Below are 24,536 nucleotides of genomic sequence, written 5' to 3'. Positions count from 1 at the left end.
GTAAATTGAACCAGTTCGATTTTAATGGACACTCGGTTTTTCGTACATTTCCTCGTGTAAAATCGATCCGGTTCGATCAATTGGCGGTGGATATCGGCCGGACTGTTCAATTTTTATGCTCTAGAATTGTACTGTAATGATAAACTATTTCTCATGTAATTCCAGGACTCGTCAATATTGACCCCTCTTGGAAATATAGTGGAGCAAGATCAAGGGATGGCTCTTAAATGCGAGCCAAAACCAAGTGATACTTTCTCAACCCAAGCAAAACTTGATCCTGAAATCAGTTCCCATAACGTCAATGTGGCTGATAGGTGTGGGATCGACTCAAGTCCTTCCATCTCCAGCTCTAAATTGGAGCTTACATTTGAAAGTGCTGCTGCCGAGATTCTACTCAGCTTCGCGCCGAGTAACTTGAGGAAACCTGATAGAGACGATTCAAAAGCAAATACTGTCGATAACAAATGGAGACTGCGCCAAAGAAAGCATACAGACTACTATTATAAAAGCAATGGGGAGATGAATGTTTCCTTTAAATGGGCGAAATCTATGAGAAGGAGTTCTAGGACAGCTCGATAAATATATAATAATACAGTTGATTAGTTCTGTTTGTTAATACTGTTACTTTGTTATCTTTAGCTTTAGCACCTGTCTGATTCATGAAGATGTGACATTGTAAAATGGTTGCTACTCTGTTGCATACTACTACTGTATCTATTAAATTCTGATATCAAGCATATAACTTTTGCTGTCAATCAAATATTATAAGAAGGACCAATACAAAATGAGATTACGACAGAAACATCCACAACTCCAGTAAACAGTAAATCTGAAGATCACACAAATTTTTTTCCCTTCATTCATACAGAATATCAAGAACATAGCATCATGATATACGAAAACAACGGTAAAGAAAAAACTTAGAAATTCCTCAAAACTCACACAGAAAGTTTGCAAATATCCTCATATTCAACAGCCTTGAGTACTCTCCCATCATAGATCCCTTTCTCAATCTGCAGCTTTGCACAAAACTTCTCTGTATTCACACCCAACAACCTAGCATTTGACCCACGATACGCCCCATTCACGATCTTCACCAAGCCTCCAATTTGAGGAATTACAGTCTCTAACTCTTCCTGATCAACTCTCAACACGTGTTTAGTCTCCAACATCTCAATCTCGCCCACATACTTGTCTATCACCTTTTTCACAACACCCTTTTGCTTATAATAACCTTTTTCTGCCAATGCCTTGCTCATAACCTTCACCACTATCCCTTCACATAACCAATAATCCTTTCTGTTAATCTTCTCCTTCTTTCTCTCTTCTTCAAACATCAACTCCTCTATCGCCGACTTGCTACTTTTCACATTCTTATTACTATCCCCGCTAGATTTCACTTTTTCAACCTTTTCACTTTCTTGATCATCAAAAACCATTCTTGAAGAGCTTTCCCCTTTCTCCTTTTCCTTCTCTTTCTTCGAGCCAAGCGCGAAACCAACCTTAACGCCAGCTTCCAAATTCAATTCCTTAGCCAATATATTCTCTTGTTCCACATCAATGGAAGAAGGGCCAGCAAACTGCTCTGCTCTCTCAATCTGCTTCTTTATCTCCCTCTCCTGTTTCTCTTCCTCAACCACATCAGCTCTAGCTCTCTTATTCTTCAACCTCTCCTTAAACATCGTCTCCGAATCGCGATCAATGTAAGTGATAAACCACCCTTTAGGGGTTTCATCAACTTTGCATTTCCCAGTTTTCCCTAAATGCTTGACAAACTCAGTCAGTGTTGCCCACTGAGTAGAGTTCATGTGCACATGATGCCTATCGTTAATGTATTCGTTGTAAACGACAGTGGCAGCTATACGGCTGAATCGGTGGCTACGCTTCATGAGGTCCAAAAACGTCTCTTCAAACTCTTGGGAGAAGCCGTCGACGATGCGATTCTGGTTTTGGCCGAAGATTTGCATCTGACGCTGGTGGCTCTCGCTCATACAATGGCACTTGAACCCGTTCTCATCTCGACATTGCTTTTGGCACATCTGGCAGTACCATCGAAGCTTCTGCAGCCCTTTTGCTTTGATTCGGTTTGCAATTGCTTTGGGCGTCAGGAAATCGTTCTTTCCCATCTGAAAAAATCAATCGCAAAATCTATGAATAGAGAAAGAAAAAAAGTAAAAGCGAATGAATAAATAAATTTCAATGAAGGACAAATGAATTTAGAAGGAAACAAAAATTCATCTTCAATGATTAGTGTTTTTCACTACTATTTCAGAGAATTGAGCCAACATCAGCTACTTCTTTTATCGATTAAACTAGATGAAATTTCTGTACCACCAGTCCACCACACAATATCGAATAAAAAACTGTATTCCTTCATTATTAACGCGAGGGGATATATAGGTTATTGAATCATGGAGCATATACAGAGATACTGATCATTGACTTTGCAAAGAAGAAGAAGAAGAAGATGGGAATTGGATTATACAAGGATGTGGTGCCATTCGTATAATAACAATTTACTTTACCATATCTACTACTTTCTGTTTTCGTTTTTGGTTGGAAAATCAATCGAAAAGAAAGAACCCTAATTCAGCAATAAAGCTTCAGAGACTAACCTTTCTAGTAGACGGTGTGTATCCTCCTCGTCGGCGATATCGATAATTTCAGAAAGAGAGCGAGCGGCACGGAGCGATTTAATCAGAATTGGGAGCCTCGATTATTTTCAGACAAACGTAGTTGCAATAGTTCTGGATATTAGTCCTTAAGGTTTTTCAATAACCTTTTATACGATCCTCTAAGTCCAAAAGTCATGTCCATTAGGCCTGATTAATGTTCAGTAATGTTGTGTTCAGTTAGTTGGGCTTGTTGCAATAAGCTCAATTACAAAGGACCTGAAAGCCCGTGGAACAGTGGAACTAGGCCAGGTCGGGTAGTGTAGGGAGAATGGAGCAGATTCGTCCCCAACGATTACTATTTTCTATAATTGGGACCTCAAATTTATTATTTCGCAAATTATAAGAAATAAACTACAAATATTATAGCATGAACGGGTCCTTATTCTTTAATTTTGTTAATTTCCACCCTTTGATTTTTTTAATATGCTACACATTTCCCAATGCATAAAAGAAAGGTATGGACCATACTTCTCTGTCTCTCTCGAAAACTTTTGACATTCCCAAGCAAAGGATGTGTTTGGTTGGTTTAATGGTCAAACACTTCCCAAGTACTAAACTCATTCCTTTCTACACTTCCTAAATCCTAAAAAAGTTTACATATTTTTGTTGCAAACCCGTCACTTAACAGAATAATCGAAATGGTGGCAGAGTGTCAACAACGAAACGACGTCAGATCTCTTATCCTCGACCGCCGCCACGTGACCTCCAAGCTATGGACACGTGCATTCTCCGGAGCTACCTTCCGTCGGATAATCTTCGACGCCGTCAGTTGCGGTGCCAGCTCTCGCTATCGCCACCGCCACGATGGTACAGACCAACCCAGAACAGACGAAGAAGAAGAAGATTACCCCACCTCCACCTCCACCTCTTCCTCCGCCGTCTCTGCCGCCGGGACTAGTACTAAAACGAGCGTGAGGGCGATTTTGAATGACGATGAAAACAAGGCAGATAAGTTGCTGGATCTGCTGAACATAGCAGAGGCAGAGAGTGAAGCAGAGACGAAGAAGAAAGTTCAGTCCTTGGAAGAGCTCAAAAGGGTAGTCAAAATCCTGCAATGCGGCGGCGATGACGACGGTGGTGAAGAACTGTTGATTAAGAGGAAAACTAAAGCGGCTAGTGAATTGAGGTTACTTACTAGAGAAGATTCAAAAGCCAGAACTACTCTAGCTATGCTTGGAGCCATACCTCCACTTGTCGGGATGTTGGATTCCCAAAATGAAAATGCCCACATCGCCTCTCTCTATGCTTTGCTTAATCTCGGGATTGCCAATGTCGTGTGAGTCTAAAAAAATTCTTCTTTATGATTGCCATTGGAAAATTTTGAATCTTTAATTGTGGTAATTGGGTATGCTTTGCTTAATCTTGAAAAAATTAAAATGTTTTGATCTTTGTCATTTCCTGTGTTTGCCATTTTCTCGGGAAATTATTGATTTTCCTGTGAAATTTGATTATTCAGTTGTGTTTTATTCGAGTATGCAGGATGTGGGGTTCTGTTTTTAACAGTGTAAAATGTTGTGTCGTTTTCGTTCTGTTTTTCTTCAATGCTGTTTATTTACTCAGACAAGTCATTTTCCAATTCCTATACATTGATTTGATTAGTGTTTAGAGTTGATAATTAATCTTCCTATTGTTGTGCAGTAACAAAGCTGCCATTGTTGAAGCCGGGGCTATTCACAAGATGCTGAAAATAATTGAATCTCACGATCCCATAAGTCAGAATCCAAATCAATCTGTTTCTGAAGCAATAGTAGCAAATTTCCTTGGTTTGAGTGCACTAGACGCGAACAAACCGATAATCGGGTCTTCTGGTGCAATTCATTTACTGGCCAATACCCTTATCGACTCCAATTGTAGCAGACAATCAAAACAAGATGCACTCCGTGCACTGTACAATCTTTCCATATTCCCACCAAACGTGTCTTTCATTCTCGAGAGGACTGAATTGATCCCGTCACTATTAAGTGTACTCGGAGACGACATGGAATCGAGTGAGAGAATCCTCTCGCTGTTGAGCAATATCGTCTCTACACCAGAAGGTCGGAAATCAATTAGCTTCGTGCCTGATGTTTTCCCTATTTTGGTCGACGTGTTGAATTGGATGGACTCACCTAGTTGCCAAGAAAAGGCATCTTACATTCTGATGGTGATGGCCCACAAAGCATATGGAGATCGACAAGCCATGATGGAGGCTGGAATCGTATCGTCGTTACTTGAATTGACCTTAATCGGTACCCCTTTGGCACAAAAGAGAGCTTCAAGGATCCTAGATTGTTTTAGTGTCGATAAAGGAAAGGAAATCTCCGAGAATTTCAGTGGGAATAGTAGGAATGTAGTCGGGTCTGCTCCAATTTACGGATCTTCATCATCGACAAATCCGAGTGAGATGAAGGAATGGATGGGCGATGACGACATGAATATAAGCGATGAGAATAAAGCAGTGAAACGATTAGTCCAACAAAGTTTGCACGATAACATGGAGAGGATCGTAAAGAGAGCAAATTTGCCGCAAGATTTTGTTCCTTCAGAACATTTCAAGTCTCTCACCACACTTTCAACTTCAAAAAGCTTACCATTTTGAGATAAAGTCATAAAGATCGACTCTTGTCTTTTGCGAAACTACTATTATGGAGGAATCGCCATTGTAATGTTGTGTATATAAAATATCTTACTAGAAACTGTTTTCGGATGTTTGAAGTAATGAATTTTTTGATGCAATCTAAGACACGTCATCATCTGGTGTTTGGTATGAATTTAAGTTGAGGTAGATGCCGCAGAAGGGGACCGCCGGACCAGAACTGTTGTCAGAGCGAGCTTGCCTGTCCAGTCAATGGCATGACATGCAAATTTTGAAATTCCGAGGGGTAGATGTGGCAAATAAGAAAGATTTTCATTATGGGTATCCCTATTATAAGCAGTGTCACTTTCATACCATATGGTAACTATAGTACAACTTTCTTATGTCGAACATCTATATCAGGTATGATTAGAGTGCCTTGAAAAACAAGTGAATGCATATATTTGTTCTCTGGTTACATTTTCTTTCTTTGTTTGAACGAAGAATTGACCTGTATAGCTTCCGCGAGAGAGCAGGGTTTAAATATTCCAAAAACAAATTTAGACAAACTAATGAAATTCATAAAAATGACTATATCCTACTTGCTTTCTCTAACAGGGAGGTAGACACCTTCCGCGGCAAGCCAAATGTTGTCTTTGTTTTTCTCTTTAACACCACAAACCTGCAAAATCCAATTGTACAATGAATGGCTGGAAGAAGAGAGTCAAACACGATCGACTCGAATGTTGCATATAAATTGGTAAAATATCGTTCCTTTTTTTCATACCTCCTGTTGTCCACCAGCAATTCTTTGGTATTTCTTGTTGTGACTGTGAAGGTAGCCTCCAGTATCAACATGCTGAAGCCGAATTTTTTGATCTTGCTTCCAAGTTATTTCACTTCCTTCAATCATGAGCCTAACAAAAGAATGGCTCGATGATGAGGTAACAGTCTAATAAGAGACGAGAAATATGCAATGTATGAAGTTGACATGAGTTTTAATTACCTCCAGTAATCTCCTGTATCGGACTCTTGTTCACCTCCAAAGCAGCTAACCTGGATATATGAGAGCAATAGAGTTTGCATCAGTGAAATATGTGGATGTAACATTTACCAGATTTCGAGCTACTAAATACATAGATAGAACAATTTAATTATATGAGTATTCAATATTTTCAGGCAACTAGATAAGCATTACTTCCACTAGCAAATCTATTGATGCTGACTAACAACTGATCTGGAGTTTCCGGTAACTTCTAATGAATTAATCAACGTCTATTGCAATTGCTGGCCAAAATAAATGAGAACTGTACACTAACATCGTTACTTAAAAGCAGGTTCTAAAGAGATCGTTCATGGAATAAGAAAGAAACAATATAGACTAACCTCTAAATTGCCAGATATAGGAGAAGCATGCAAGTGACTGTGCAACCATTTTCTTGTTTTCATGTGTTGCAATCGGATAAGTGAGCCGCTTTTGATCGGGTCCCCTTGCTTTTCAGATGAATCAACTGTAGGCCGCACAATCTGCAAAGAAAACCAATCAGAAATGCATTACAAAGACATGAACACATCAAAAGCAGCCGCATTTTCACAACTTAATCAAATTCCAGCCACCATATACATCGATTTTCACGACATGTGACTACGAAAACAAAATCAATTTTCACAACGTTACTAGGCACATTGCAATGCAGTTCCAATCAATGAAGATCGAACCATATATCAGCTAAACAGAGGCATTAGTTTACCCAATAACTATTGGCATCATCAACATTAGGATATCCAGTAACCGATTGTTGCCCGCTGCCAGAGCCATACGGCACGTCGTGCGAATGCAGCCTGAACTTCGTCTTCTCGTGCATCAGTTTAAGCACACTCCCATAGGTAACCTGTTTGATCACAAAGAAATCAGCATCTACAAAATGCACAAACTAATTTCAGAAACAATGACAGGAAATGTAAATATTCTGACCTGGACAGATAGTTCGGAGGAAGCGGCGGAGGCAGTTTTCGGAGAGGAACTGAAAGCGTTGAAATCGAAACCTCCGCCCATGAAGAGGAAGACGTAAATAGCGATGCCGAAGAATCCCGACGACATGATGAAGAGAAATGAAATGAACCAATTACTTAACCAAAACGGTGAATCCGAAGCTCTAGAGGAATCTCTGGGGACGATTCTCGTCGGAGTTAAAGATGGAGAAGACGAATGCTTTCGACGAGTCAGACCTTGAGGCCTCGCCACTGCTCGATCGGAAATTTTACTATCCAGATCTCACGACGACGATGAATGGAATATGGCGTCGTAGATTTTTCGGCTTTTTGCAAAGTCTGTGTTTGGAGTTTAATTAATAGTTCTGCATTGTGTTTCAGACGGAGATCAAAGGAAGAAGAGAACTCTGTGTCTATCACGATGACACTTAATTGCCCAATAAGGTACGAACACGTCGATTTTTGGTGACGTGGAGTTTTCTGTTGGATATTTTAAACGTGGACTTTGAGTCCAAAGTGTGATTTTCAAGAAAAATACTCACATTATGCCTAATTAATTACTATTTCATATCATATTATGTCTTTTGAAGAATCATATTGTTAAAAAAAAAAAATCAAAGTGTTGGTTGTTCAAGGGTGTTATAATGCTCATTTTCCATCCTTCAATTTAGTCGGACTTTAATGTAGATATATTCTTCATTTGAGGCAAACGATTCATTTTTATAATGTTTGGAATTCGAGGTTACGTCTTTTTTTCCAGTGGTACAAATTTTTTGAATAAAGAAGTCTGTGCCGCAATTTAAAGTTCGATCTGGCATGAATATCATGAAATTGTTTCAATCTCGTTTATTATTCAACATCAAAGGTATCAAAAATTTGGTCGAATACATGATCCTTAATATCATAATATTCTGACGTTACGAGAAAATATTTGTTGTTAGGTAGTCGTATTATATAACCGCAAAGAATGTAAGTCCTCAATTAGATAACTTCATTACATAATTGTTACTATTTATATCACCTATCTAGTTAAATATTTGATATGTCCAACTCTATTATTAAGTTGTAAGCACTCTATTATGAATGAAATTTTCATTTCCTGTCAAAAATAATTATAGTTTCGATTCGGTTTGATTTTCCTTTTACCACAACTCTAAGTAGATTTTTAAATCGGAATGAGTTTATACATTTTCTTTGAATATAATCAAAGTATGCAATTTTCATGGATATGTGAATACGGAGTAGTTTTTCTATTAATGCATACTAATGTGAAGCTAGTAATCTCAGTTGGCATCACTATTGTTTCGTTTGCAATGGTGATGCCCTTTTGGTTGTGCAAGAATTTCTTGAGGGGAATTTTTTTTTTTTTCCTTTTCATAGGAATCTTATTTTCAATTTCAAATTTCTCAATCCTCACTTTTATAATTTTGATTTTACTTTTCGAGAGGATTGTTTACATCCAAATTGATGGATAGGATCGATTGCATCTCTCGTTGAAGTCTATTGCCAATCATAATCATAAAAATAGTGATGAAGTTTTATACAATTGTTTAGCGCAACGTGATGAAAATGTGATTTCAACCTATTAGTAATTAGTACTCCTATATTACTTAAAAACCTCACAATCCTATAGCATGTTTGAGAAAACTGTACTATACTAGTAGTAGTACTACTCTAGTTTACATATATACCATTACCAGCTAGTGCCTGCCTACCCCTATTCCTAAATATTGCTCGTAAATTGATTAATTTAGAAACTAGCACTGAGCCACTCGGAGAAACCATATCTTTGACATTAGCGGACGTGAAGCTTTGTGTATGAGTTGGTTGGGAGTTTGATGTCTTTTATTGGAGGTGGTCATGTATTAATGTTGCTAAGTAAGATAATTGTTTTTTTTCTTTTTTTTAATTCAAATTTACTTTAGCTAATCAGTTGATATCTCGTGAGTTTTTCTTATCGAGTGAGAACATGATCCGTTAAATTTCTAACAAATTCGTATTTATTATCAAAAAATTATTGACGTGTCATCAAAATTCCGTTAAATCGTCCCAATCACATCCACGTGGCATACACGTCATGCGGTGACTCAACATACATTCACTCATAGTTTGACATAATGATATTAAAGTTTGAAAAAAAATACTGTGTAACATAAATTTTTTTTTATTACCTATGTAACATAATTTAGCTGGGATCAATCTTTAAATAATAAAATAGGAAAAGATTAATATTCCAAATTTTAATTTGCTAATGATAATTCACATGTCAAATATTGATTTGACAATAAAATATGTAATGAAACAATTAGATTAGACTACATTAACCTTATTGTCTATAAAATAAGATAATATTTTAATTAGTAAGTTGGAAATAAATATTGTGTATTATTATTTGATGATGAATAATTTTTAAATGATAATTAGAAAAAATATGCCAAATCAAAAAATTATATGTAAAATTTTGATTTGATAATAAAATTTTCGATTGAATAATTTTTATTGTCTATAAAATATTTCCTCTTCTTTAAATAAATGATGTTTTATCTTTTTAAATTCTTCAAAAATTTATTTGTCTAGACAATAATAATGACTAGATCAAATTTCGAAAAATCTAAAAATTCAAACCACATAATACTTAATTTTTATAAAATTTACAACTATCTTATAATAATAATTGTATGTGCCTCCTCGATCCTAACACCAATTTAATTAGTATGTGTTTTCCTTAAATAAATTGTATAAAATTTAGTTTCAAATTTCTATCAATGGTATTAATTGATCTTGCCTCTTGGTGCAAATGCAATGGATGTAATAATTCTCAATTGATATGTAGAGAACAATGGCAACTTTTTTTTTTTGTTTGTTTGTAAGAGAAGAATCAAAAGACTCTAAATTAAGATAAACTTATGTAAGGTTTCAAATTGAGTAATTGACCATAAAAAAAAAATAAAAAATGAAAGGTTTCAAATATCTTTTATAAGGTATACCGTGTATGTAAACTTTGCAAGTTCATATCTAATGACAATTTTGAAAAAAACTCCCCCCTTAAAGCATTGAGAAAAAACTATTCCAAAAACAAAATGCATTAACAAATATAATTGATCCTCAGAATAATCATCTCCAAATCAATCTAAACTATTACAACTATTAGCTATCAAATCAAGATAACTAATGAAAGGTTTCAAATCTCTATTATAAGGTAAATGTAAATTATATATGGCCTATGCATATATACATCTAATGACCATTGACCACAACCACACCTCAAAGAAATGTACATGCATGATACATCCAATGAAAATTTGAAAAATTTCCATAGGCATTTTAAATTTCCAAAAACAATATGTATTAATCCTTAAAATAATCTCTGTCCAAATAAATAAAATAAGATCCAACGGCTGAGAGTTGTGGATCTAATTCATAAAACAGTGAGAAAAATACAAACCTCAAAAACCCTTTTGCTGGACCTCTCCTATATAAATAGAGGCCAAAAGAAAAACAAAATATTTTTATTTTCAATGCTCAAAGACTTCTTTTTTATTTAGAATTTTATTATTATATAAAAGAAAATTCTGTTTTCTTCTTTCTCGCTTCTAAAAAATTATCTCTTTCGCCAAAATTAAAATTAAAATTAAAAAAAACCCTAACTTTCTTTCTCTCTGTAAAATTCGCCTTTTGTCACAATCACCCTGCTCTGTATCTCGAATTTGTGGTGTTTTTCAAGGGGGCTTTAATGGCTTGAGATCAAGTGACTCTGAAAGATCTATCTAGTACGCCCAGACTTTGTTTTTGTGTAGAGAGTGAGTGAGGTAACACAACAAAGCAGATAGACAGATAGAGGAGAGTAAGAGATGGTGATATCTGAGAACGAGCTCGAGAATCAGCTTAGGGAAGCTGGCAATAAGCTCGAGAACCCACCTACTTCCATTGATGACCTCATCCTGCTTTTGAATGTAAGCTACCCCTTTTACTAAATTTGAGTTTTTTTAATGACGTTCTTAGGTTTGTGATTGATTTACTCACTTGTAGCCTCTGAATTGTGAGTTTTTTTTTTTTTAATGACGTTCGTACGATATTTATCTGTACTAGGATTTTAGCGTTTTGATATTTTGTTCTTCTGTGGCGTCTCATATAATTGCGTGAAATCATGATTGGATTAAGTATGTATCGAGTGAGTTGTGTTTTAATGTTTTGAGTTATTTCGCTGCATCTCATAGTGTGAAGTTGTGTTTGCAGTGAGCTATGCGTGGTTAAGCATTCATTCTGGTCTTTTAATGTTGAGATAATGATGTTTCTTTACAGTTTACGCTTGAGAAAAATAAGCAAAGAAGATAGTTTAATAGGGATTCGAATTTGATGTTGCTAGGATATCTTTAAATTTCTATGTACAATGTTTAATACATGCACGTAAGTTGCGTTGAATTTCTTCTCTTATAGAAAGTGATAGAATTCAGCGTATCCTGGTATATTTGAAGAACTGAGATTCATATTTTCTCTGAAAACTACTTGTTCATATTGCCTCCAATATTGGATTCTGGTTTTTTTTTCAGGGGTAAAAAAATTATGGCTTCCGACCTGTGATAACCATCCTATGTTTCTTTAATTTGTTTATGTTTATGGTCAAAATATGCTTTCCTGTATCTCAATGTTTAACATGGCTACTATCTATTAGTTGTGCATCTGTTTAATTAATGAAACGTCTCGTCATATTTATAATCCTGTGTATGGGTGGTGCAGCAAGTCGAGAGTTATCTATCAAAGGTCGAACAATCACCGTCTCAAAATATGCGAAATGCACTTTCCCCATCACTGAAAGCATTGGTCGCGGACCAACTTTTCAAGCACTCTGACGATGATGTGAAAGTTGCCGTTGCTTCTTGTATCAGCGAGATAACAAGAATAACTGCTCCTGATGCTCCATATGACGACGATCAGATGAAGGTTTGTCAGGTTTTATCATTTGGAGACTGTTTTTGCCAGTACAGTTTTAAATGCCACTAGTTTATGATTTCAAACTTTCTTTTTGCAGGAAATTTTCCAGCTTATTGTGTCATCTTTTGAGAATATATCTGACATGTCTAGTCGGTCATTTGCAAAGAGGACCGCAATCTTAGAAACTGTTGCCAAGGTTAGGTCTTGTGTCGTAATGCTGGATCTAGAATTGGATTCCTTACTTGTTGAAATGTTCCAGCACTTCCTGAAGTCGATCAGGTATGAGCCCCCTTACTGCTAGTTGTCATTTTGCATTTTCTTTGAGTCTGATGTTTCGTCAGCATGTTGTCATATTATTAGTAATAAAGATGTACTTTAATAAGTTGAAATGTAGACAATTTTGGATATGTGGAAATGTTCTGCAATGATTATTTTCCTTCAAATTTTCAGGGATGATCACCCAAAGAACTTAGTTCAAGCGATGGAGACAATAATGGCCCTTGTTTTAGAAGAAAGTGAAGATATCTCTTTAGATCTGTTGTCTCCAATCTTAAGTACAATGAAGAAGAACAGTGAGGTCGGTCATTTTCTAAGATGTCATTCTCCCTTTCATTTTTCTCAAATTTTACGATTTTTGCTGATGGCTCGTCATACTTTCAGGACGTTCTTCCTGCTGCTCAAAAGTTGGGAGAGAAAGTTCTGAGAAGTGCATCTGACAAGGTGAAAGAATGCTTGCTGCAAGCTGTTAAGTCTTCCAGCATCTCATTAGATGATTTCAATGAGTTAGTTACTGCTCTATGTAAAGAATCTGGTCCAGATGAGCAGAATGGTACTCCTTCTGCCACAGAAAATGTGGTAAGCTCCTACTTAATATTTGTATAATGCACACATTTTAGCTGTATAATAGTGTTTAATTTTGCTAGTGCTCCATAACTCTTGATTTCTCACAAAGGTTATGCTGATTTGATACAGGTTGATGAAACCAACGACGAAGGAGAACCTGATGATGCAGCTCAGGCATGTTTCTCGTTCTGTAGTCTATTTTTCCACATAAATATATTTTTTTATGTCATCTTGATTGGCTTTTGTGCATCTACTTCATCCTCCCATGACTGCTATCATCTTCATGTTCTCTCATTGTATTTCTGTAGTTGAAACTTATGATAGATAGATGTCTAATATATATATCCTTCTGTTACTGTCAGGTGGATGAAAAGACAGACGTAGAAGCAGGAGCTATTGAAAACCTTGATCCTGGCAGTGATAAATCCCTGAAGCCGATTGTTAATGGCGCTGCACAGACTGGAGAAGCAGATTCCTTGGCAGAATCAGGCTCTCCCAAGAGGCTGGAGTCTCCAGAGTCTAAAACTGGTGCTGGCCCAAGTGAACTTGATCATTTAACCAGTGAGAAAGTAGTTGATGTTGAAACTAAGGTGCATGATAAGACGGATCCAGAAGCAGATTCTACTGAGAAAGTAGATGCTGGCCCTGATAAATCCACCAAATCCAATAACCAAGGCAAGAAAACAGCTGTATCTATTAAGATAACAGGACCTTCTCATGGTCCCAAAGAGGATGTGGAGAAGGAAGCAAAGAGGTCACTGGATGATAAAAGAGAGAGCAAAGATCTTCCTAGTTCAGGTCAGGTGACAGAAAATGAGAAAGAGAGTGATCTTCTTCTGCCACCTGAAGCAGGAGAGGATGAATCGGCTAGTATTGTTTCACCATCCTCGGGTAATCTTCCTGAAAACAACCATACCAAGAAGGCTGAGCATGCAGAAACGAGAGAGGCCGCACCGTCTACCGAAGACAGTTCTGCAAAGGTACCTCAAGAGACTAGTGACTCAGAAATGAAGACTCTAAAAGGTCCAGTCAAAATAACACCTACCAATAGTTCGAATGATGATGATAAACGAATTCCATCTGGGACTTCCAAAAGAGAGACCCGTGTTAAAAAGGGTGTTCAAGACAAAATGAAAGACAACGTGAACAAAGAGGCTGCACCGTCTACTGAAGATGGTGCTGCAAAGTCATCAAAAGAAACTAGCGACTCAGCAGCAAAGACCCAACAAGGTCCAGTGACAAAAGCTAATAGCAGCACTTCCATTGAAGATGGGTCTCAAATATTATCTGATACTTCAAAAAGAGAAAGCCATGCAAAGCAGGACACTGATGCCAAAAAGAAAGGTGCACCTTCTACTGAAGTTAGTTCTCCAAAGAAAACTGAAGAAACAAGTGATGCAGAAGTAAAGGCCACAAAAGGCTCAGTGAAAAAGGCATCCCGCAGAAAAGGAAGTAGATCCCGAAAGATATCTAGTGCTTCCAGAAAAGGAGGTGCAATAAAAAAGAATGAAGAGGCTACAGGATTTGCTGAAGATGACTCTGCAAATCTTTCTGAAGAAGATACGGGCATAGATGGACATACTCAGAAAGGGTCTGTGAATAAAGAACCTGCTGAATCTCCTATTATGCATGATGATTCCAAAACAGGGAGCGGGGATATAAGTGATAAAGAGGCAAAATCATTGAAAGGTTCCGGTAAGAAGTTGGATGATAACGGAGATGGATCAAATCCACTGGAAGATAAAAGTAGGCAGTCGAGAGGAGATGTTCTTTCTGAAAAAGACGAAGAAACAGCTTCAGAAGCTGAGGAAAATATGGTATGCAAGGATTGACTTATGATGGTCATCGAGCTGTCCTGTTTGTGTCAGATTCTATTTATTTCTTTGACAATTTTCAAAATTAAATACTATTTGACAATTGATTTTGTTTTCATTTGTCTAGGAAGTGGTGTCTTCGCCCAAGCCCTCTGTGAAGTCAGCCCGAGAAAAGCAACACCCAGAGAAGACGCCCAAGACGAATTTCAAGAGAAAGCGTTCAGCGAGTGCTGATAAAGTATGTAGTCTTCTTTGTAAAAAAGGAATTTATATCTTGCTGGTTGCTTCCAATGCATCGTAATGCTGATACTTTTTCTTAATTCCAAATTTGCAACTGTCTTGTGTGTGATATGTTTGCCCCTCTGGTAGTTTCTTTTCTTTTTGGATGTGCCTGTTTTTGGTGAGTTATGAAACATAGCATCCTCTCTCATGGATGTTTTTTTTAGGATAAAAGGGTATATATTGTTTCTTGTCTTCTTTTCCTTGCATGCTGACAAATTGTAATGAACTATCTTGAAATTTCTTTATATAATATAAATTTTCTGTGTCGATGTACTGCTAACAATCTGCTTTTCAAACTTCTTAATCATTTTCTTTTTTGCAACTGCTGTTTCAGACATCCAGCAAAGATAATAATCTGGTGGGTTCAAAAATTAAGGTCTGGTGGCCGTTGGATAAGACGTAAGTACCTGCCTGATTAGTAACATTGTCCTCTCCATCATCAGTCTTTATAAAAGCTTTCATATCCAGTTTGTGTAGTTGAATTATAATTGAGCTATTTTTATCTTTGTTCATTGTTCTGTAATCCATTTTTCAGGTATTATGATGGGATCATTGCTTCATATGATTCTAAGAAGAAGAGGCACAGGGTGAGTTATAGAAATACGGATTACTGTCTATTTTATGTGTTGGTTTTGACTGAGAAAGAAGTGAGGAATATCACTAATTCTTGTCCAACAATGTTCAAAATATGAATGGATGGATTAAAGCTGCTCGAGGATTACAAAAATAGGGCTCATGTGTATATGTGCCTTTACTTATAGGTTAAATATGCTGATGGCGAGGTAGAGGTTTTAAATCTTGCAACCGAGAAATGGGAATTCATTACAGAAGACTCTGAAGCAGAAGAGGTGAATGGTTACATGTTCTGTGTACGTCTTGCAAAAGTTTGTCATCTTATTTATGTCCATTTAGCTAACTTGTTTTCGGTTTTGTTTACTTCTAGCAGGAGGAAACCGCTGATGAACCAAATCCAGAATCTTCATCTGAACTGTAAGTGTCAAATTCGGTTTTTGCTTATTCTTCTCTTCTTAGCTTGCCCCATTATTCCTCTTGCTTTTAATCTTCATTGGCCCTTGCCTAATATGTTAGTATTGCACTTATTTATAATCAGGCCGCTAAAGAAGAAATTTAAAGCAACTTCCGGCTCTTCGTGTAAGGCTAAAAAGTGAGTTGCCTCTTATTTTGGCTTCAATGTTCGATCTTCATATCATTGCTGATTGCTAAACCCCATTTTTCTATCTTAATAATAATTTTTAGGACTGGTGGGGGTGGAGCTTCATCCAGCAAGGCAAAAGGTTCAAAATCCGCTGATGTTAGTAAAGCTGAGTCTGGGAAATCTAAAGCCTGTACTAAATCAATAGCAGACGACGTTGACAAGGGCAAAGACTGTATTACCCCCAAAAGTGGCAGCAAGTCAAAGAAGGATGATTCTGAGAAACAGAAGTCGAGCTCTGGGAAGTCCAAGGCGGTAGAGACAACAACACCTAATAAGGCTTCTTCCAATACCACCAAGGGTAATAAGAGTGCAACAAAAGGAGGTTCAAAGGCCAATAAAAGCGACCATGCTTCTGAAAGCTCCGACGATCTACCACCGCCAAAGGCGGTGAAGTTGCAATCGCAGGGCGGTTCATCAAAGGCCAAGGCAAGTGTGACCAAGAGTGGCAAGAAGCGTCCAAGAGCTGATTGATTCCATTAGTAGTAGTGGTGGTGGTTTCCAGCATTTTAGATACATTTTTCTTTTTTAGTTTATTCTTGTCAACTTTGGATATTTTTGTTCTACCACAGAACGATCTTTGTCACTGCCATTGTTCTTCCTGTTCTTTTCTAATTAAGAGATTTGTGTTTTTCAGCTCATTGTGTTTTATTTTCCTAAAAAAGTCGGCTAATTTTTAGTATTTCTAAGAGTAGAGAATTTCCGAACTTGTTCGTTTTATGTCTAGAGCATCCTTAAAAGACATGTATGTACTAAAAATGATAAAAATAATATACATTTTGATAGTGTTCGGTAATGGCATAAATTGGATCATTCGAATATTGGATGTGTCTAAATTTATACTTCTTCCATCTTAAATTCAGTGTAAATTTATTCTTTTGTTCTTTCTTAAATGTTAGTCCAGCACCTCTATTGATTTCAAACAATTTTTCATATAAATAAATAAAATATATTATGATTGGCGAGTCGAATATACTCCACCATTTTATAATAATTATCCTTTTTTACATTTAGATATTTATAAAGATATGTATTTAGATAAAAAATTGTTCAGACAAGATAAACTAAAAATAAATAAATAAATAAATTGTGCAGATACATATTTTATAGATACATATTTTATGAATCAATCTAAAAATTAATTTTGGACAGTAAGACTCTTGACAACTTGAAATATTTGACTACCTAAATTTTTTATTTTTTTTCTTTTTAAAAAAGATATCTAGCAATTATTTTCTTCTTTTCCCTGAGAATAACAACCAAAATTGTTTAATTTTGAAAAACTTCCTAAAGTATTATTTATTCCAAAAATAAAAAAATTGCATATCATATAGATTCTCAAGAAATTACTACAGACTCCTTGCAAACACAAAACTATGACTCCCCGTAATCTAACGGCTGTGAAGCTGTAGTCCCACAAGAATATAAAAATCCAACGGCGGATCCGAGAGTAGAGATTAAACTCGAATTCATAAAAAAAGATATAAATGCGAGGCCTCAAAATGAAAAAAAAATAAAAAAAAATTGTTTTCAATATTATATAGTCTCTCTCTAACTCTCTCTCTCTCTGATTTCTCCCTCCCAAAAAATCAAAACAAAAACCCTAACATTTCTCTCCCCGCCTTTTGTTTCCCCCCATCATCATCAACCCATCCTCTGTTTACAAACAAACAGAGTGGAATTCGGATTGCGAAACCATGGCTTCTTCTAACGAGGAGCTGCAGATACAGCTTTTGGAATCAGGGAGAAGGCTCGAAGACCCTCCCAAATCGATCGAGGAGCTGCTCCCTCTTCTAGACGTAAGTAGCTTCAAATCCCTTAATTTTTTTTACACATAATTTGGTCTTTTTGTAATGGTTATTCACCGACTGATAAAAAAGGTTTGATTTTTAAGTCAGTGAATTGTTTGTCGGGTGGTGTTTTATTTGTACCTGGAGATGGGAATTATGAATTTAGGGTTTTGATGCTGTGTTTTTGTGTCGTGTCTCACGTAATTGTATGAAATCAGCTTATTATGGTGTATATTTACTGTTTAGGGTTGAAAAGAGAAGCAAGGGAGAGAAAAGATAGCTAGTTAGGGTTTTATAGTCGGTATCACTAGGATATCTCGGTGTTTCTATATACAATGTTTCCTATGTGCACGTAGTTTGCATGTATTTCTTTCGTTTAGTGCAGTTTGATTCTTTGTTGTACGTTAAATTCGTGTGATGATGGATATCTTTGGAAGTAATAGATATATTAAGTGAAAATAGGTTATTTTTCTGTGCATTCATTTTTGTATTTAGAAGTGACGTTGAAAGACAAAAGATTATATTAAGTGAAAATAGGTTATTTTTCTGTGCATTCATTTTTGTATTTAGAAGTGACGTTGAAAGACAAGATGTGTGTGGGGAAGAATTGGTGTTTTTCCTGTGTTGTGTAGAGATTCAAAGAAAAATAAGGATTCCATACTTGCTAGAGAGCGATAGAACATTATGTTTTTGGATGCAACACCTCTGCTGCATCAGATATACCTCTCTTTTTCTTTAACACAAGGCTAATCAAGTTTTTGTGGGCACCTGAACCTATGTCAGCATTTTTGTTTTCTCATTGCGCAGTAGGGAGAACTTTTATTTTTCTTATTGAAGGATGACTGCCTTTTCTGCCTAATATATTTGATAGCCGAAATTCAGTTTGTTTCTGTTGAATGGTCAAAAAATTGATCGTCTGCCTGTCTTCCAATTCTAACATGGCTACCATAAATCCATAATTGTGAACCTGTTCAATTAGTTACATGTCTCGTAATTTATTTCTTGTGTGTGGGTGAATGCAGCAAGTTGAGAGTTTTCTTGCAAAGGTCGATCAATCACCATCAGAGGACATGTTAAAGGCGCTTTACCCAGCACTGAAGTCATTGGTGGCTGAAGAACTCCTTAAGCATTCAGACAATGATGTGAAAGCTGCCGTTGCTTCTTGCATCAGCGAGATAACAAGAATAACTGCTCCTGATGCTCCGTATGAGGATGAGCAGATGAAGGTTTGTCAAATTTTACCATTTAGAGAATGTATTAATAGTAGAGTTTTAGTGCCACCAGCTTATAATGTCCAACCTCCTTTTTGCAGGAAATTTTCCAGCTTATCGTTTCATCTTTTGAGAATATATCTGACATATCTAGTCGGTCATATGCAAAGAGGACCTCAATCTTAGAAACAGTTGCCAAGGTCAGGTCTTGTGTCGTGATGCTGGATCTGGAATTGGACGCGCTGATTGTTGAGATGTTCGACCATTTCCTGAAGTCTATTAGGTATGGGCGCCATACTGATAGTAGTGATTATGCACTTGCTTTGAGTTTTGCTGATACAGTGTTGTCGTTTTCTTAAATTTTCATATTAGCTCGCAATAAAGGTTTCCTTCGATTAGTTGAAATGTAGGTTATGTTAAATTGTTTCTGCAATGATTTTTTTCCTTTCATTTTTTTCAGGGATTATCATTCAGAGAATGTCTTTCACTCGATGGAGACAATTATGACCCTTGTGTTAGAAGAAAGCGAAGATATTTCCTTAGATCTGGTGTCTCTACTCATAGGTACAATGAAGAAAAACAGTGAGGTCAGTCTCCTCCAACTAATCATCTCCCATTTCTTTTCTCTTCATACATTTACAAGTTTGCTGACTGCCTCTCATACTTTAAGGATGTGCTTCCTGTTGCGCGAAAATTGGGAGAGAGAGTTCTGAAATCTGCATCTGACAAGCTTAAACCATTACTGCTTCAAGGCGAGATCAAATTAGATGATTTCAATATGGTGTTTCCTCCTGTAGGAGAAGAATCTGGTCTAGATGAGCAAAATGATGTTAATGCTGCCACAGAAAATGTGGTAAGCTCCTACTATATATCTGAACAATATGCTGTAATCTGTAGGCTCTTTCTCGTGAAATTTCAGATCTGTTGCTATCGGATCACTGTTGATTGGAAAAACTGTGCACACGCTGGTTTCCTGGTCGAACTTGGGCTTACTAACCCAAATAAGATTATTTGTACAAACACAGTTGAATTAGAAGCTTTTAGTTTTATGCATATCAAATGGGTGTGGTTCTCATCAACATACCAAACTATATTATTCAATAACTCTGGACTATTATGCTGAATTGATGCAGGTTGATGAAACCGTCCATGATGAAGTGCCTGAAGATACAGCTCAGGCATGTTCTCTGTTCAATAGTTCATTTTCCCACTTAAATATATGGTTTGCTATTATAGTTGTTTTTAAGCGTATTCTTTACACACATGGCACTCCATGACTGCTATTGTCATCCTTTCTCATTGTATTCCAGAAGGGTGAAAATCATATGTTGGATACTTAGAGATCCTTTTGTTTGTACCAGGAGGATAAAAAGTCAGACCTGGAAGCAGGTACTACTGATAAAGTGGATCCTAGCAGTGATAAATCCCCAAAGTCAGCTGTTATGAGTGGTGTGGCTGAGACTGGACAAGAAGATTCCTTGGGCTCTCCTAAGAAGCAAGAGCTGCCAGAGTCTAATATAAGCAGCGAGAAAGTAGTTGAGGCTGAAGCTGAGGTGGATAAGAAGACAGACGTAGAAGCTGGTTCTACTGAAAAAGTAGATGACAGAGAGAACAAGGGTGTGCCCAGTTCAGCTAAGATGACTGAAGATATGAAACAGATAAGTGAACTAGGAAAGGGTAACCTTGATGAAAGTCATGCAGAGAAGAGTGGACTTGCAGAAAATAAAGAGAATTCTGCAAAGCCATCTGAAGAGATGGGCAACTTAGAAGGTAAACCCAAAAAGGTGTCTGTGAAAATAGTGTCGTTTGTCTGCAAGGGTCGGTCAAAAGAGCCTTTGAATGAAGATAGTTCTGTGAAGCCATCTAAAGAAACTAGCGGCTCAGAAACAAAAGACCAAAAAGGCTCAGCGACTATGGACACTTCCATTGAAGATGTGGATCAGTTATTGTCTGATTTTGCGAAAAAGGAAAGTCATGCAAAGAAGGGCATTGGTGCCAAAAAGAAAGATACCTTGAGTAAAGAGGCTGCACTGTCTACTGAAGTTAGTTCTCCTAAGCTATCTGAAGAAAGTAGTGACGCAGAAGCAAAGACCAAAAAAGGTTCGGTGAAAAAGGCATCTCGCAGGAAGGGAAGTAGATCTCGAAAGAGATCTAATGTTTCCAAAAAGGAAACTGAAGCTAAAAAGAAAGGGAACTTGAATGAAGCGGACGCACCATCTACCGAAGATAATGCTGAGAAGCAATCTGAAGAAAACATGGACTTAGATAATGCTCAAAAAGATTCAGTGACAAAAGCTCATAGCAGCACTTCCATTGAAGATGGGTCTCAAATGTTATCTGATGCTTCCAAGAAAGAAGGTGATGGAAAGAAGGACAATGAAGCCAACAAGAAAGATAACTTGGATAAAGAGGCTCCAGCTTCTGCTGACGTTAGTTCTCCAAACCAGACTGAAGAAACTATTGACGCAGAAGGAAAGATCAAAAAAAGTTCAATGAGAAAGGCACCTCGCAGAAAGGGAACTAGATCTCAAAAGAGATCTAATGCTCCCAAAAAACAAACTCCAGGAAAAAAGAAAGACAACTTGAATGAAGAGGCCACACCATCTACTAAAGATAATTCTGTGAAGCTGTCTCAAGAAACTTCTAAGTCCGATGGATCTCCTGTTATGATTGATGCTTCCAAAACAGAGAGCGAGAATCCAAGTGATGGAAAAGCAAAGTCATTGAACCAGTCAGCTAAGAAGTCAGATGATAATGAAGATGGATCAAATCTTGAAAAAGATGGGGCTGAGGAAGATAAGGTACATCCATATGGACTTGTGGTGGTGATTGGGCTGGCCTGTTTGTGCCAGTTTATTAGCTTAATTCAATTTTCATCTGATCCTTCTAAAAATTTTAAATACTAATTGATTTGTTTTGGTCTTTCTAGGAAGTGGTGTCTACACCCAAGCCCTCTGTTAAGTCAGCCAAAGAAAAGCAACACCTAGAAGAGACATCGAAGACAAATTCTAAGAGAAAGCGTGTTTCTGTTTCTGATGAAGTATGCATTCATGCATGGATGATTCTTCTTTTTTTTTTTTTTTTCCTTTCTTTGCATGCACACGAACTGGAATGGGCCTTAAAACGTCTTCATATAACATAGATTTTTTGTTTCAGCTTGGTGCAAGCAATCTGTTTTTGGGTCTGCTAGCACCTTCTAAATAACTTCTTCTTTTATGTAACTGCTGCTGTTTCAGGATGGTGGTGACAATATAGTGGGTTCAAAGGTTAAGGTCTGGTGGCCACATGACAAGAAGTAAGTGCTGGCCTTATTAGAAACATTGTCCCCCTTGTCAGATTCTTTAACTTCCTGTGGACTGGTTAAAAACTTTCATATCCAGTTTTGGTTGAATTAAAATTGGGCTCTTTTTTCCTTTCTTCAATGTTCATGTGTTACCATGTTCCATTTTCAGGTATTATAGTGGGACCATTGCTTCATATGATTCTGTGAAGAAGAAGCACAGGGTGAGTTATAAAATTACAGTGGATCACAGTTTCTTTTCTGTGCTTTATCACAAATACTTGTCCAACAATGTCGAATGCTTGAATTTAAATTTCTTTGCTGAATATAGATAGGTTAATGCTACTTAATTATTACAGAAGTAGGGCTGAACTGCATCAATGTCTTTTCTTACAGGTTACATACACTGACGGTGAGGAAGAGATCTTAAATCTTAAAAGGCAAAAATGGGAATTCGATACAGATGCCTCTGAAGCAGAAGAGGTGAGTGATTAACTGTTTTGTGTACATCTAGCTTAATATTGTTAGCTGATTTTCGTACTTCTAGCTAACTTCCTCGGATTTGTGTACTCCTAGCAGGAAGAAGCTGCCGATGCAATGCCAGAATCTTCATCGGAACTGTAAGCATTTATTTTAAAGTCGTTAAAGTGATTTGGTTCAGGAATTCTATCATGTTTTATTTGTCTAGGGTATAGCTTCTCCCTTTATGCCTTTAATCTTCAATGACTCTTCCTGACGATATGTATTGTGATTGCAATCAGGCCTCTGAAGAAGATCAAAGCAAAGGCTGGAAAAGGAGCTTCATCTAGCAAGTCCAAGGGTTCAAAAACTGCTCAGAAATCCAAAGATGATAGTAAAGCTGAATCTGGGAAATCCAAAGAGCTTATCAAGGCTGCTGGCAAGAGCAAAGACAACAATACCACCCCTAAAAGTGCCAAATCAAGTGATGTTCCTGCGAAAGGAGGTGCCGGGAAGTCCAAGGAGGAGGACGAAAAAACTCCTGCCAAATCTAAAGGAGGAGCAGGGAAGTCCAAGGTAGAAACTCCAAAGGGCAGAGCTACTACAAGGGGTTCTGGCAAATCAAATGCTAGTAGTGGTCCGAAATCTGCTGTTGCTTCTTCAAAGGCCAAGGAAAATGATGATGCTAAGGTAAAGTCTGCTGTGAAAAGGAAGGCACCTCCTAGTTCATCAAAGGCGACCGCTAGTAGCAAGAAGCGTACTAGGCGCTGATGTAGCAGGTAGCTGATTGTGTTGGTAGCAACTAGTGCAGTGCAGTGCAGGGTCAGTGAGGTCAAATCATTTGACCTCCCGGCTTTTTAGAATATTTTTACAGAACTAGCGTTTGTGTTGTTGTTTCTAGTACCTCAGGATTATGATTTTGTGGCTTATCTATCGGTTAACTTAAAATTTTCTCTAAGTTAGATGGTTAATTTAATGCCTTTTGGAATATTCCTCAAGTATTGAATATCTTACTGGTAAAAATTTATTTAGAGGGTAAATTTTTTTTAGTATTTTTCAAGGGAAAAAAAAAAAACTAGACACTAAGCCATATCACCTTATGTGTCATTCGTTCCTTAGATGATAATAATCTCGACTATTTTTGGTCTGAAGTATAATAATCATTTAAAGGAAAGATATAAAATAGTTTAAAAAATATCATCAACCAAACAAGTACGCAAAAAACTAAAGAACTATCCGCAAAATCCATCATTTGCCAGTTGCGCTAAAAAAAAATGAGTACGTAAGAAATTGTGCAAGTAGATCCTTTTATTTCCAACTATATATATATATATATATATATAGAAAATATGGAGAGGCATAGCCTAATAACAGCCTAACTTACTTCTTAAATGTGCCAAAACATCCTATATAATGCTCCGAGCATCTTTATTGATGCATGCACGTCAGAATTGGGATAACATTGTATAATTAATATTCTTTAATTTGTTT

The 24,536-nt window shown here is 36.9% G+C and overlaps 4 protein-coding genes across 5 annotated transcripts; 2 read left to right on the top strand and 2 right to left on the bottom strand.

Moving 5' to 3' along the window:
- Positions 1-938: 938 nt before the first annotated feature.
- Positions 939-2,126, bottom strand: LOC139883157 (KIN17-like protein). Its single transcript, XM_071867373.1, has one exon. It carries the CDS (start codon positions 2,124-2,126, stop codon positions 939-941), a length of 1,188 nt encoding a protein of 395 aa, XP_071723474.1.
- Positions 2,127-3,313: 1,187 nt separating this feature from the next.
- Positions 3,314-5,253, top strand: LOC139883153 (U-box domain-containing protein 45). The gene is made up of 3 exons (XM_071867367.1): positions 3,314-3,473; positions 3,504-3,951; positions 4,314-5,253. The coding sequence occupies exons 1-3, from the start codon at positions 3,314-3,316 to the stop codon at positions 5,251-5,253; spliced, it is 1,548 nt and encodes a 515-aa protein (XP_071723468.1).
- A 574-nt stretch (positions 5,254-5,827) lies between these two features.
- On the bottom strand, positions 5,828-7,330 carry LOC139883155 (stromal cell-derived factor 2-like protein). 2 transcript variants are annotated; one of them, XM_071867370.1, is made up of 6 exons: positions 7,205-7,330; positions 6,981-7,121; positions 6,616-6,756; positions 6,236-6,285; positions 6,017-6,146; positions 5,828-5,911 (listed from the first exon to the last, which is right to left on the bottom strand). In XM_071867370.1, the coding sequence occupies exons 1-6, from the start codon at positions 7,328-7,330 to the stop codon at positions 5,828-5,830; spliced, it is 672 nt and encodes a 223-aa protein (XP_071723471.1). The 2 variants fall into 2 exon arrangements, with proteins under 2 accessions (XP_071723471.1, XP_071723472.1); XM_071867371.1 differs by having other exon boundaries at positions 7,211-7,330.
- Positions 7,331-11,072: 3,742 nt separating this feature from the next.
- Positions 11,073-16,779, top strand: LOC139883156 (uncharacterized). Its single transcript, XM_071867372.1, has 13 exons — positions 11,073-11,174; positions 11,959-12,162; positions 12,251-12,432; positions 12,604-12,730; positions 12,814-13,008; positions 13,359-14,813; positions 14,938-15,048; positions 15,427-15,491; positions 15,628-15,679; positions 15,854-15,940; positions 16,039-16,082; positions 16,204-16,257; positions 16,350-16,779. The coding sequence occupies exons 1-13, from the start codon at positions 11,073-11,075 to the stop codon at positions 16,777-16,779; spliced, it is 3,108 nt and encodes a 1,035-aa protein (XP_071723473.1).
- Positions 16,780-24,536: the final 7,757 nt, after the last annotated feature.

This window comes from Rutidosis leptorrhynchoides, unplaced genomic scaffold, assembly GCF_046630445.1.
Source record: "Rutidosis leptorrhynchoides isolate AG116_Rl617_1_P2 unplaced genomic scaffold, CSIRO_AGI_Rlap_v1 contig361, whole genome shotgun sequence".
NCBI classification, from domain to species: Eukaryota; Viridiplantae; Streptophyta; class Magnoliopsida; order Asterales; family Asteraceae; genus Rutidosis; species Rutidosis leptorrhynchoides.
The sequence above is the reverse complement of the archived record's forward strand: the minus strand, read 5'-3'. Positions and strand labels throughout refer to the sequence as shown.

Bases quoted from the DNA above. Each gene is read 5' to 3' on its own strand.
- LOC139883155 (XM_071867370.1), bottom strand. From the start codon at position 7,330: ATGTCGTCGGGATTCTTCGGCATCGCTATTTACGTCTTCCTCTTCATG. The intron at 6,757-6,980 runs GTAAACTAATGC...TTTTCTTTGCAG, and splicing joins ATGATGCCAATAGTTATTGG to ATTGTGCGGCCTACAGTTGA. The intron at 6,147-6,235 runs GTAATTAAAACT...TTCTTTTGTTAG, and splicing joins GATACAGGAGATTACTGGAG to GCTCATGATTGAAGGAAGTG.
- LOC139883157 (XM_071867373.1), bottom strand. From the start codon at position 2,126: ATGGGAAAGAACGATTTCCTGACGCCCAAAGCAATTGCAAACCGAATC.
- LOC139883156 (XM_071867372.1), top strand. From the start codon at position 11,073: ATGGTGATATCTGAGAACGAGCTCGAGAATCAGCTTAGGGAAGCTGGC. The intron at 13,009-13,358 runs GTAAGCTCCTAC...TGTTACTGTCAG, and splicing joins CTTCTGCCACAGAAAATGTG to GTGGATGAAAAGACAGACGT. The intron at 15,049-15,426 runs GTATGTAGTCTT...CTGCTGTTTCAG, and splicing joins GTTCAGCGAGTGCTGATAAA to ACATCCAGCAAAGATAATAA.
- LOC139883153 (XM_071867367.1), top strand. From the start codon at position 3,314: ATGGTGGCAGAGTGTCAACAACGAAACGACGTCAGATCTCTTATCCTC. The intron at 3,474-3,503 runs GCCACGATGGTA...AACCCAGAACAG, and splicing joins CAGCTCTCGCTATCGCCACC to ACGAAGAAGAAGAAGATTAC. The intron at 3,952-4,313 runs GTGAGTCTAAAA...ATTGTTGTGCAG, and splicing joins CTCGGGATTGCCAATGTCGT to TAACAAAGCTGCCATTGTTG.